Here is a 14,161-nt window from a genome sequence, read left to right on the forward strand (position 1 = left end):
AGTATGCTTACAAAATAAAGCAAACTCTGCATACAGCGAAAATTTACTTCTCCAGTTAGATTCCATACTCAGAACCATCAACCCCATCACTAAATCATACAAACACATGCATGAAATTGCTCAGTCCAATCCAAAAGCATCTGTATGAATGGTTTTCAAGGAAAACCCAAGGCAGGATTTATGACGATACAATGCCCCGACATGTTACACCGATGTTGCAGTGATTTTCGTCGAAGAAGATGGCAAAACGTTTGCCGAAAGGGACTTTTGCATCTATCCCATAGGCAACTCCTGTAAACAGATTTCCATGCTCAATATGAATTGTGATCCTATTGTTTACCCACTTTTATTCCCTTACGGAGACATTGGCTGGCACACAGATTTACAACATGTTCCTGATAAAAGAACTGCCAAGCGAATAAGGCTTACTCAATGCCAATTTTACGCATACAGATTAGCAATGAGGAATACATTTAGTATTTTGCACTCCAGCGGCAAACTATTCCAACAGTACGTCGTAGATGAGTATGTTAAAACAGAGGGCGCGCGTCTCAACTATCTCGGATTACATCAACAAGATCTGCGCGTGGAACAATACAAAGGACTATCTGATGCACTGCAAGCAAACAGTGACAATAACAACGTACGTGTAGGCAAAATGATCATATTACCATCCACATTTCCAGGGAAGTCCAAGATATATGCAACAAAACTATCAGGATGCCATGGCCATAGTACGTAAATTCGGAAAGCCTGATTTATTTATCACTTTCACATGTAATCCTGCTTGGCTGGAAATTCTACATGCACACTGCGTCTTTCAAGAAGTATTTATTTTTTCTTGATTTCTGAACTCCTTTCTCACTGTTTTCCATTCCTATTCTTACACCGCCGTATACTACAGCGGGCGTCGGATAGTATCAATTAATGATAATGTCAGATTTTGAACTAATTCTCCATTTCTTTGAGCAAACATGACCATTGTCTTTTTTCTTACGGAAGTCTGTGATTATCGCTTCATTTTTTCTCATTTATTTTGAAAAAGGGGTCATTATGCCAGTTATTAAAATGTGATTCCTTAGTGTTTAAAATTGGAAAATCTCCACTAGAACAAACCCATAATCATATCTAAATAAGCTGTAAGTTAACATTTGAACTTATGTACAATAATCATAACTGTTAAGGCAGGTAATACTTTGTGAATATTGCAGCTAATACTGATCAATGTTAGACTGCATGATATACAAACTCTTGAAATAAAGTTTAAAAAAAAAAGGCAGGATTACAGTACCTTGGTTTGGCACTGTCCTTTTCTGAAGCCATCTTTTTTCGTTTTTTGGTGTTGTGTTTTTAATATACCTGTGAATTGTGTACCTCTGTCTTGTTTTCCCTTTTAGTTGACAGACTAAAAGAGTCAGGCCTTTATGGTAGTTGCTTTTAGTCCTTAGTTGCTGTGGGAATTAGCAATTTAGTAATTTGAAGGAAATATAAGGACTGGCATTGGCCACAGTTCCACACTGAGGCATTTAATGTTCCCTGTCCCCTTGAATAGTTCTAATGTTAATTATAAGCTTAATTCTTTGTAGCGATGATCTTGGTTTCAGGTTTTTTTTTTGCCAACATTAATGGCTTTTGATTTTGGTTTACCACTTTGTTTTTGTAGATTAAATTCTTAATTTTGGTAAAGATTTTGATTCATTTTGTTGAGACCTAAATTTGTACTCTTAAAAATAAAACCACGTATTTTATCCTTCACTGAAATATGCAAGATTTACCTTCTAGCACAAAAATTGTACCACAATCCTTAAATACATATACTGCATATAATAGTGTTCTTTATTTATTTATTCAAAAAAAAAAAAAAACCTGCTACTTGAAAAATCTGTTAACTATTCTTAAAGATAAAGTAGTATATCTGAAATCATATCAGTGCCTAAAAAGTAGCTCCTCCTTTGGATCATTAAAACAGCATTGCAAGAAAATAAGATTACTTTAGCTTGGTTTTTTGATACTGTTTCTCTTTAACATATATTTTATGATCTGACTTGGATAGTTAGTTTAGTTTCAGTTAACCTTAATAATTTATTTTTTGTTTTAGTTTAGTTTTTATTTGACAAAGACATTTCCTTATTGTTATAATTATTTATGTTTAAAATTTATTTGTAATAATTAAGCCTGAAAGCATGACCTATTAAAAACAAGTAAAACCCAAAAAGATACTAGCTAGGAATGTCCTGTCTCAGTACCACATATAAATTAGAAATATCAGAAGATGAAAAATGGTTAGAAATGCAAGTAGGAGTAGTTACCAAAACTGATATGTCACCAAGCCAAAAACATTAATCAAAAATCAAAGAACAAAATGACATAAAAATGTTTGTTAATTAGGAAAACCTATTTCAAAGAACCACACACCAAAAAATATTTTTTATCAAAAATTGGATAAGTTGGGAATGTATGCACCAACCATTGTGCAGTCTTGCAAATGATGTCACACGACATGCATTCCCTGGATGGTTATGTGAATGACTGCCATAGCAATCACTTACACTACTTCTAAAAAAAATGTGTGCATAAAAAAAAAGTCTCTCAGGACAACAGGTAGCAAAAAATAAACCTTGGAATTGGATTTCTTAGGTTAACTACAAAGACCCAATGGATTAAAAAACATATGATTCTTATGTTTTTGTGCTGAACATTTCACATGTTTTCTTGGCCAGCACATTTCAACTTTTCACTTTTGAATTTCGCCTTCATATATAATAGTTTCCAGAAAAGCCTGCAGCTTGTCATAACTGACATCAGACCACATATGCAATTGCTTTCAGCATGTGCAGCTGGATCAGTTGCAGTGCATGTCTGTTGGGCTCTGTCATTACATTTAACATTTTGTAACTTATTAACAGACAGAAATTCTGTAAGTGATCATCTGTATCTGATACATCTGCCTTCCACCATGAAGATTCAGTGAATGGCTGCTTTGAAAGTTGCCCAGTACTCTTGTGATATGACACACATTCACAAGTGGCACCATAGTTTACCATTTGAGAAAAATAGTCACCTCTGAATGTTTCACTATCACTGGAACTAGAAGCTATCGTATGCTGTCACTGGTAGTTTCTAAAGAACTGTCAGTACTTGTAATACAAGATATTTCACCCTGCAGCTGCAAACAGCTGCTAAAGGAGCAACAGAGTGGTTGGTACACAGCTGTTATCTGCAATGCTTAGACAACAAAAGGAAAAGGACAGTAGTTTAGAACAGCTGATAACTACAAGCTGTATCTTACTGAGATACCAAATTGTCCCTTAAAGTTCAAGTGCTCAATTCAGAGATAGAGATTCAAAGTCAATTTGGGTCTTTCTATGAAGGATATACTGTTTTGAAAGATAAGGCATGACTTAATTGTTTATGGCTCCTTTAGACACCTGTTCAGCAGCCCACCAACCTGGGACATGAAAATCCTAAAGTGCATAGTCAATGTAGCATGTTGTATAAAAAACACTAGTCATAAATCATTTGACAGTATAAATAATTCATACTTATTTCACCATTTATAGTATATATGGGGCAGTAAAATGTTATTCTAGCCTAAATACTCAAAAATAATACCCCCATAGAAAAAACCTTTACAGACGATCTTTAAGTGGATAAATCTTGTGTTCATTTTCCCTTTCTTTGTTTGTTTAGTAATGTACTGCAGAACTCAGCTATACCAACACTCACAGTTCAGTTTAGGAAATGCATCTGCTCAGAGTCTGGGTGGCCCTCAATGCACAACACTGTCAAAACACTGCAGAGTTAAAACAATATTTATATCTTTAACAGTCATCATTATATGTGCAATTAGTGAGCAAATAATCTCTCTAACTGAAAGAGAAAGAAAAAACAAAAGTGTCCCTGCAGTAATGCATACAAGACAATGCATATGAATGATTGTTTAAGCAAGCAATTAAGAAGATACTGGGCATGGTGTAATTAATTTCTAATTATCTTATTTCTATTGCAGGGAGCATCCGAGAATCGTTTAAGAGTGAAAGATGAATGGTGTTGCATTAAATCTCATTAGGGGAGGGATGGAGACAGCATCACATGTAAATAGGCTGGTGGAGTGCCGAATAACAATAAGTCATTTTATAGAGGTATTTGTACTCACATCATGGCAGATGATTTCAGTCTGCGTTGATTTATCCACTCTCAATAACAGAGGATTCTGCACATTTTTTGCTTTCTCCTGTAATGCCAGACAAAAACAAATACATGATCAGCTCACATAAAAATAAATCTACTTCATAATGTAGGTGAAGATAAACCACAGTCTAACTGCAATTATGTTATTTTAAGATTAATCAAATATATAACCCGAGTATACTGTATAAAGTATGTTATAGTTTGGAATTGTTCAAACAGTACAAATCTTTGAAGAATCTGTTCTTTAGTATAATGACATTAAATTTTACAATTTAAATATAAATTATGGACAGATGACTTAAACCTCAGATACTAACCCGCTTAATCCAGACAAATACTAAATGAAGATAATAACCGTTTCTTCAAAATAGGCTGCTTCAATATTATACACAAAGTAACTATTAAAGTAAAATACTACTACAGTAGTATACAGTGGAATTGCAGTGCATTCCATTAAAAATAACTTTAGTGAGAGGACTCATGAGCATGTCTATGCACTCCAGTGATTCCAAGAAGTATGACAAATGATAATCACTGAAGACAATTTTCAATAAATTTACTTTTACATGTAATTGGTGAATTCATTCTTAATAGTGGATAGAAATGTATAAACAAAAAGTTAAAACTATTGTATAATTCAGTTTGCTTCATAAACATCATCTGCAAAGAAAAATCAAATCTGATCCATTGCGGATTTAAAAGGATTTTAAAAAAATAAACCAAAACAACTCACTGTTAAATCAAATTATCATGACAGATTTTACCATTTCACTATTAAGCTCATAGACATTACATGTTAAAGTAGAATGCAAACCTACAGTATGTTTCATAACTATCATGTAAAAAATTCAGGACAAAGCACCTCATGGAACACCAAGACTCAGGTAAAGTAAAGAGGGGATTATCTGTTTTAGGAAAGGATGGAAGAGCAATAAGCAATTCCCAAGAACTGTGACGTCAGTGGTGCAGCCTATAACTTGAGAAGGCAAGAAGAAAATAAAATACAGGCAGAACACAAATATTAATTGTCAGTAACTGAATGGGTTTACTTTTTGACTGGGTTTTCATTTTTGTCTAGAGAAAACACAGCATGATTTCACTTTACAGATGGGTTTACAAGATAATCCTGAATTATAATAAATTTTATGTTAAACTGGAAGAAAACTAAACCTAACTTAAACAAACAGTTAGTAAGGTATGTGGCTGAGGTGCTTCTTGGGCTGAAGATTGTATAATTTGTTTCAATTAATTCCAACATATAATACTTCTTTTATTTTCTCCTCTGTGGTTCTTGCAAGGAACACTTCAAATCTGGTTATAGGAAAACACCTTTCTGTCAGCTATTAAGAAAACATGTGAGAGTTCAAGAGCCACATGAAAATGTCCATATAAAACGGTATCATTTTGAAATGTATTCAGTGGTCACAATACAATTTATAAAAGTAGGATCAATAAACATAGATTATCATGACATTAAGCTTCACATTGCATGCACTATTAAAACAGGTAGCTCTCTTTGCCTGAAAGGACCAACACATTAAGCATGATGGAGGAACAGGCCCATTTTTCTTCAAACCCATAGCTCATAAAACCAAGTTCCTACTACTGCATTACACTTTGGCTTATTTGGAAATAAGTAAATTCAACGTCAAGGCAGAGATCAACAAACCCTGTTGTTGTCAATGTCAAGTTAAATACTTTTATTTTTGAATGTATAATTTAACCGATTATGTTTGCTACAAAAGATACTGTAGACAAAGGAGAACCCACACAGTAAATTAAAAAAAGAACAATATTCAATTAAACACAACAGATAGCACAGTTCTTCATAAGCTATTCTGTAATTAAACAGTATTAATCATGAAAATCCAAAGGATCACAAGCTGCATTGCTTGTCAAACTGATAGAACAGAATTAATAGTGCAGAGAATGATCAAAATCATCAAGCTTTTTATGATATTAAGTATATTGCTGTTTTATAGATGGCAGGATGAGCCCAGAACTCTGCTTGCTGTTTCAGTCATATATTGCAACAAGGGGGCTCCGCCCCCTTCTCGCTTCGCTCGCCTACCCCCGGCATTTTGAACCCGTGCCTGCTGGGCAGCCACGTGTGAGGATGACGCACGTTTAATACGGAGCGTTCGCCCGTGTCACTCTGGGGCCCCCCACTGTTAATACGGAGCTCCGTCCATACTATTATGCGGTGCATTGTGGACTACTGCGGACTCCGTAGTGTTTCCCGTTTCAGTTTGTATCTCGGTCAGTCAAGCTTTTGTTTTTGAAGCTTTTGAATTCTGGTCTTCATTATCTGTAACCTGCTGTCCATGTGTTTGGCCCCCTTGTTTAACCTGTTTATGACATTTTACTTTGCTTTTTACTCTGTCTTTCATTTCTGATCTCGCTTTATTCTGCTTTTGTTTCAATGACACTTGGTCCGTGGTGAATATATTTTCCCTTTTTCGACTAATAATTTTCATTTGTTTGCGATACTGTGATGTTTATCGTACTGTTAATAATGCATCACTGTAATGTGATTCACGTATGCTGTATAGTTTGGACGTGTGAGGATGACGTATGTTTAATACGGAGTGTTCGCCTGTGTCACTCTGGGTCTCCCCACTGTTACTACGAAGCTCTTTCCGAACTATTATGCGGTGCATTGTGGAGCACAGCGGACTCAGTAGTGTTTCCTGTTTCACTTCGAATCTCGTTTAGTCGAGCTCTTTGTTTTTGGAGCAGTGCCTTCGTGGTCTGCGGCATTTCAGACGCACGTTGTAGGCGCCTGCGTTCATTAATTATATCCAGGCAGGCGCGTGTTTGTATCTCGGTCACTTGAGCTGTGTCGTGTTGAATCCGTGCCTGCTTTGCCTACGCAGTTTGAGATGCGCGTTGTAGGCGTCCACGTTCAGGTTTCAGACGCGTGTCCGTACCATCTCGGGTTTGATGTATGAACCTTTGTGGACTCCGTAGTGTGTCCCGTTTCACTCTGGGCGGGGCGTTGACTCCTCTTGTTTTACTATGTCTCCTCCTGCGCTTTCACCACGCATTAGTGCCACTCACAATATGGCAGCGACGCCTGCGCCTTCCGTATTATGTCGGTTTTTACCATGCTGTGTAGGCGCCTTTGCCTTTTGTACTTTACCGCGCCTTCTGACGCACGATTTAGGTGCCTGCACCTTCCGGGTCCGCCTCCGCTGTGTGGTGTGGACGTTTAACTGTTGTTGTTTCTGCCTTTATATTCTGTATCTCAGTGTGCATGTGTTTCGTGCCTAGGTTTTTTTGAAGCTGTTGCATTCCAGTTTTCATCATCTGTAACCCGCTCTCCATGTGTTCGTCCCCGTTCTTTAATCCCTTTATAAAGTTTTACTTTGTTTCCTACTCTGTGTTTTATTTCTGACCTCGCTTTATCCTGCTTGCAGCATGTCAGACAGTTCGTAGTCTTTCTCGTTTTACTCTGGGCAGGGGGACTTTGTTCTGTAACCTGCTGTGCATGTGTTTGTCCCGGTTCTTTAACCTCTTTATGACGTTTTACTTTGTTTCCTACTCTTGACGGTTCGTAGTCTCTCCCGTTTTGCTCTGGTGTGGGGGGGGTGTTGGGCTTTGTGTGGCGCCTGCGCATGTGCATAGTCTCTCCCGTTTCACTCTTGGGGGAAGGGGGCATTTGTGTGGCACTTGTGCACTATGTCTTTTGCGTCCACGGGCAGGTCCCTGCGTCCATATCCGGTTTACCATTCTCGTTTAGTAATATGGATAAGCATCTTAACTTTATCTTGAGTTTACAAATTGCTGAAACACACATTAGAGGATAAACGATTCTTCAAAACAGATAAATATAACCTTTTTATAAAGTCATCCTACTGAAGGGTGTAAATAACATTTGAATCTGTGAGAGTAATGCACAGGGAAGCAGTCAATGACAATAGCTCTATCATTTGTGCTGCCTTGGGAAACGCTGGTTCCTGACTCCTATACACATTGGGGTGGCAAACACTGCAAAAGCCTCAGGTTTCTATGCCTAGGGAGAACAGGGCAACCATGATTTTATTAAAATACTGGTCTATGGGTGAAGCAAAATAATTTTATTCTTCCATTTTTGCTTTAATATACATTATACATTATATATGTTATCTAACACAACTTGAAAGGCAGCAGAGCTGTATGAGCTGTAGTCTCAGAATGCCGGACATGTTCAAAGGTTTTCAGAGATATGATTTTAATTGAAAAAAAATGACACTATAGCAGTTTTTGCTTTCACAAAATGATGTTTCTTTACTTTACTTTAACATAACATTTATTCTGCTTATTTTATTAAAATTGTCAACAGAAAAAATAGAAGATTTAAAACAGTATGGACTTTATCATTTCCATTTGTTCTCATAATAAACTGTAAACTTCAAAGATGGTAATAATTTGTACTTAACTGAAATATCGGAGCAAAGCAAAAAAAGCATGGAATTAACAATAAACATTCTTCTTTTAGACAAATATATATTTTCATGTCAGCTCTCCTAAGTAGTGTTTTAAACATTTAATCAGAATGGCAGTTTATTCAAAAAGTAAATATTTAATAAATAGAAATACAGTATTTCACTTGTAATTTCCTTACAATTTACAATTGTCCTCTCTACAAATTATTTTGTTTAAACATGGCATATAACATTACTGCAAAGCTGCTTCATAGGATTAAACTTTCTCATATTTCATTTTTTTTAATAAAGGTAGTTAAAAGAACAGAGGTCATAGGGAATGAACAGTTTAATTTTTATTTTTCCTCACTGACTTGTGGTCATTTACAGACACACCTCTATCGAGTTGACTCCAGTTTTCTCCCACTCTACAAACACATGTGCTAGAACAGTTGTGGGCTATGAATTGAGCAGAAATATTTATTGGAATGAAAATTCTCTTTGGGCAACAGAGAACTAAGAAAGATTTGGAGGAGGGAGGAATCCTGTTAGAAGGAGTGGAGGCCATTCTGAGAAGCCATGTATAATATGTGTGTGGGTGGGTGAGAAAGAGGGAGAACACAGGCAGTTAAAGTAGAATGTACACAACTCACTCTATTGTTTAAATCTACTGCCCCCCTTTGTGGCTGCCAGCAAATTTAGAGAAGGATCCTCATTTTCATAAGCTTATTAAATTGGGGAAAGTAATTGCAATTGGCTTATCCTCTAACCTCAAGGCAGTGGTGGGAGGTGGAGCTGGTGTCATGATTGTGTAAGCATCCATCCATCCATCCATCCATTGTCTCCCGCTTATCCAAGGTCGGGTCGCGGGGGCAGCAGCTTGAGCAGAGATGCCCAGACTTCCCTCTCCCCGGCCACTTCTTCTAGCTCTTCCGGGAGAATCCCAAGGCGTTCCCAGGCCAGTCGAGAGACATAGTCCCTCCAACGTGTCCTGGGTCTTCCCCGGGGCCACCTCCCGGTTAGACGTGCCCGGAACACCTCACCAGGGAGGCGTCCAGGAGGCATCCTGATCAGATGCCCGAGCCACCTCATCTGACTCCTCTCGATGCGGAGGAGCAGCGGCTCTACTCTGAGCCCCTCCTGGATGACTGAGCTTCTCACCCTATCTTTAAGGGAAAGCCCAGACACCCTGCGGAGGAAACTCATTTCAGCCGCTTGTATTCGTGATCTCATTCTTTCGGTCACGACCCATAGCTCATGACCATAGGTGAGGGTAGGAACATAGATCGACTGGTAAATTGAGAGCTTCGCCTTGCAGCTCAGCTCCTTTTTCACCACGACAGACCGATCCAGCGCCCGCATTACTGCGGATGCCGCACCGATCCACCTGTCGATCTCACGCTCCATTCTTCCCTCACTCGTGAACAAGACCCCGAGATACTTGAACTCCTCCACTTGGGGCAGGATCTCGCTACCAACCCTGAGAGGGCACTCCACCCTTTTCCGGCTGAGGACCATGGTCTCGGATTTGGAGGTGCTGATTCTCATCCCAGCCGCTTCACACTCGGCTGCGAACCGATCCAGAGAGAGCTGAAGATCACGGCCTGATGAAGCAAACAGGACAACATCATCTGCAAAAAGCAGTGACCCAATCCTGAGCCCACCAAACCGGACCCCCTCAACGCCCTGGCTGTGCCTAGAAATTCTGTCCATAAAAGTTATGAACAGAATAGGTGACAAAGGGCAGCCCTGGCGGAGTCCAACTCTCACTGGAAACGGGTTCGACTTACTGCCAGCAATGCAGACCAAGCTCTGGCACCGATCGTACAGGGACCGAACAGCCCTTATCAGGGGGGCCGGTACCCCATACTCTCAGAGTACCCCCCACAGGATTCCCCGAGGGACACGGTCGAATGCCTTTTCCAAGTCCACAAAACACATGTAGACTGGTTGGGCAAACTCCCATGCACCCTCCAGGACCCTGCTAAGGGTATAGAGCTGGTCCACTGTTCCGCGACCAGGATGAAAACCACACTGTTCCTCCTGAATCCGAGGCTCGACTATTCGACGGACCCTCCTCTCCAGGACCCCTGAACAGACTTTTCCAGGGAGGCTGAGGAGTGTGATCCCTCTGTAGTTGGAACACACCCTCCGATCCCCCTTCTTAAAGAGGGGGACTACCACCCCGGTCTGCCAATCCAGAGGCACTGTCCCTGATGTCCATGCGATGTTGCAGAGGCGTGTCAACCAAGACAGTCCTACAACATCCAGAGCCTTGAGGATCTCCGGGCGTATCTCATCCACCCCCGGGGCCGTGCCACCAAGGAGTTTTTTGACCACCTCGGTGACCTCAGTCCCAGAGATGGGGGAGCCCACCTCTGAGTCCCCAGGCTCTGCTTCCTCATTGGAAGGCATGTTAATGGGATTGAGGAGGTCTTTGAAGTACTCCCCCCACCGACCCACAACGTCCCGAGTCGAGTTCAGCAGCGCACCATCCCCACCATACACAGTGTTGACACTGCACTGCTTCCCCTTCCTGAGACGCCGGATGGTGGACCAGAATCTCCTCGAAGCCGTCCGAAAGTCGTTCTCCATGGCCTCCCCAAACTCCTCCCACGCCCGAGTTTTTGCCTCAGCAACCACCAAAGCCGCATTCCGCTTGGCCTGCCGATACCTATCAGCTGCCTCCAGGGTCCCACAGGACAAAAGGGTCCTGTAGGACTCCTTCTTCAGCTTGACAGCATCCTTCACCGCCGGTGTCCACCAACGGGTTCGGGGATTGCCGCCACGACAGGCACCGACCACCTTACGGCCACAGCTCCGGTCAGCTGCCTCAACAATAGAGGCACGGAACATGGCCCATTCGGACTCAATGTCCCCCACCTCCCTCGGGATGTGGTCGAAGTTCTGCCGGAGGTGGGAGTTGAAGCTACTTCTGACAGGGGGCTCTGCCAGACGTTCCCAGCAGACCCTCACAACACGTTTGGGCCTACCACGCCTAAACGGCATCCTCCCCCACCATCGAAGCCAACTCACCACCAGGTGGTGATCAGTTGACAGCTCCGCCCCTCTCTTCACCCAAGTGTCCAAGACATGTGGCCGCAAGTCTGACGATACGACCACAAAGTCGATCATCGAACTAAGGCCTAGGGTGTCCTGGTGCCAAGTGCACATATGAACACCCCTATGCTTGAACATGGTGTTCATTATGGACAATCCGTGACGAGCACAGAAGTCCAATAACAAAACACCGCTCGGGTTCAGATCGGGGGGGCCATTCCTCCCAATCACGCCCTTCCAGGTCTCACTGTCATTGCCCACGTGAGCATTGAAGTCTCCCAGCAGAACGAGGGAGTCCCCAGAAGGTATGCCCTCTAGCACCCCCTCCAGGGACTCCAAAAAGGGTGGGTACTCTGAACTGCTGTTCAGTGCATACGCACAAACAACAGTTAGGACCCGTCCCCCCACCCGAAGGCGAAGGGAGGCTACCCTCTCGTCCACCGGGGTAAACCCCAATGTACAGGCTCCAAGTCGGGGGGCAATAAGTATACCCACACCCGCTCGGCGCCTCTCACCGGGGGCAACTCCAGAGTGGTACAGAGTCCAGCCCCTCTCAAGGAGATTGGTTCCAGAGTCCAAGCTGTGCGTCGAGGTGAGTCCGACTATATCTAGCCGGAACCTCTCAACTTCGCGCACTAGCTCAGGCTCCTTCCCCTTCAGAGAGGTGACATTCCACGTCCCAAGAGCCAGCTTCTGTAGCCGAGGAGTGGACCGCCAAGGTCCCCGCCTTCGGCCACCACCCAACTCACACTGCACCCGACCTCCTTGGCCCCTCCCATAGGTGGTGAGCCCATGGGAAGGGGGACCCACGTTGCCTCTTCGGGCTGTGCCCGGCCGAGCCCCATGGGTGTAGGCCCGGCCACCAGGCACTCACCATCGAGCCCCACCTCCAGGCCTGGCTCCAGAGTGGGGCCCCGGTGACCCGCGTCCGGGCAAGGGAAAACGCCGTCCAAAATTGTTTTTCATCATAGGAGGTTTTGTTTAACCGCTCTTTGTCTCATCCCTCACCTAGGACCAGTTTGCCTTGGGTGGCCCTACCAGGGGCATAAAGCCCCAGACAACAGAGCTCCTAGGATCATTGGGACACGCAAACCCCTCCACCACGATAAGGTGGCGGTTAAAGGAGGATTGTGTAAGCAGTGGAAAAGAATGGAAGGTGCCATTAAAGTTTTAGTACTGCCATACAGCATTGGAGGGCAGCCAAGGAACCTGAGATCAAAACAAGTAGTGCAGACAGAGAGAGAAAGGAGGAAAGGACTTGGGAACAGAACAACAGAGTGTGACATTACTGAAACAAATCAAGGAGGTTGTAACGGGGATATCAATCAGAGAGGTGTGTCCAGTACACAAACCAAAAGACAAAATCCAAGGACACACAAGAACAAAAAACAAGAGACTTTTAAAACAAGAGAAATTCATTATAGTTTTGCTTTAAAAGTTGGACAATTGCACTTTCCAAAGAAGGGGTTTAAATACTGTCATGAAAGATGATTTCATGGCAGTGCAACCCCAGATACATGCCCCCAGTAACCCCTTGTGCCCTAGAAACTGGATCACAAAACAATAGTGGTAAGAGATTGAGATGGCCTCATAGTAAAGAAAATAAATAAATAACAAACAATTAATTGAAACTATCAAATACTTAATGAAGCAACCAAATGAAAGTAAAATAGCACACACCAAGAATGTAAGAATCAGAGAAAGAAGGAATCCAACTATGGAAAAAAATTTTAAACTGAGGAAAAATACTTGTTCACTCATGAAAATTATTTTTCCATACAGTGCAATACCCAAAGGACAGTATTAAAAGATGTGTCAACATTAACAACAAATACTCAATACCGAGAGCAGAAATGCAAGATTGGGCCTCAACAAAGAGCAACATTTTTAAGAAGACTTCCATTAAATTATTGAAGCTAATTTACCACTTATTTAATTTTTTGCACAACTGCATCATCTGCTGGTTGACAAGGATGTGCAGTTCCTCCCTTGCCTGGAATGCAGAGATAACACTGGGCAAATATGAGTAAATGTGGGGTTGTGAATGATCATGCTCTGCAATAGATTTGTATTTCATCCAAAAGTGCTCCTTGTGTTGTGTCGCAGCATTGCAACAGTAGGCCCCAGCTTCTTAAGACTATGTAATTAAAGCAGCCCTTCATGTGCTAGAATAGTTGTGGGACTATTCTATGGACTTCCTATCCCATTGAAGTCCATTATACAATCATTCTTTATTGTACATACTGTAACAGTATTACCAGCATGTATCACAACACAATCATTTAACAAAGTCAACAAGTTAAAAATATTTTTTATTCTCTGGAGTAAACTGAGCTGACAAAACATCTTTCAAATTCATTTTTAATGTGCCAAAATAAAATCCTGCCTGAACAGTTGAACCACTTTTCACAAAATTTACGCTCAACTGAACCCTGACATCTTGCTATGAGCAAAATACATCAATATACAGTATCAATCCAGCATTGCATACAGATAAAATATGT

The 14,161-nt window shown here is 41.5% G+C and overlaps 1 protein-coding gene across 2 annotated transcripts in view; it reads right to left on the minus strand.

Annotated features, from left to right (window-relative positions):
• The window catches only part of ccser1 (coiled-coil serine-rich protein 1), a 1,824,576-nt gene that overhangs the window by 515,029 nt on the left and 1,295,386 nt on the right, over positions 1–14,161 (minus strand). For both annotated transcript variants that reach the window (XM_051927646.1, XM_051927645.1), the window contains exon 9: positions 4,157–4,234. In XM_051927646.1, the coding sequence (XP_051783606.1) occupies positions 4,157–4,234 (78 nt within the window). The remainder of the gene's footprint in view (positions 1–4,156; positions 4,235–14,161) is intronic.

This window comes from Erpetoichthys calabaricus, chromosome 5 (assembly GCF_900747795.2).
Source record: "Erpetoichthys calabaricus chromosome 5, fErpCal1.3, whole genome shotgun sequence".
Classification (NCBI taxonomy): Eukaryota; Metazoa; Chordata; class Cladistia; order Polypteriformes; family Polypteridae; genus Erpetoichthys; species Erpetoichthys calabaricus.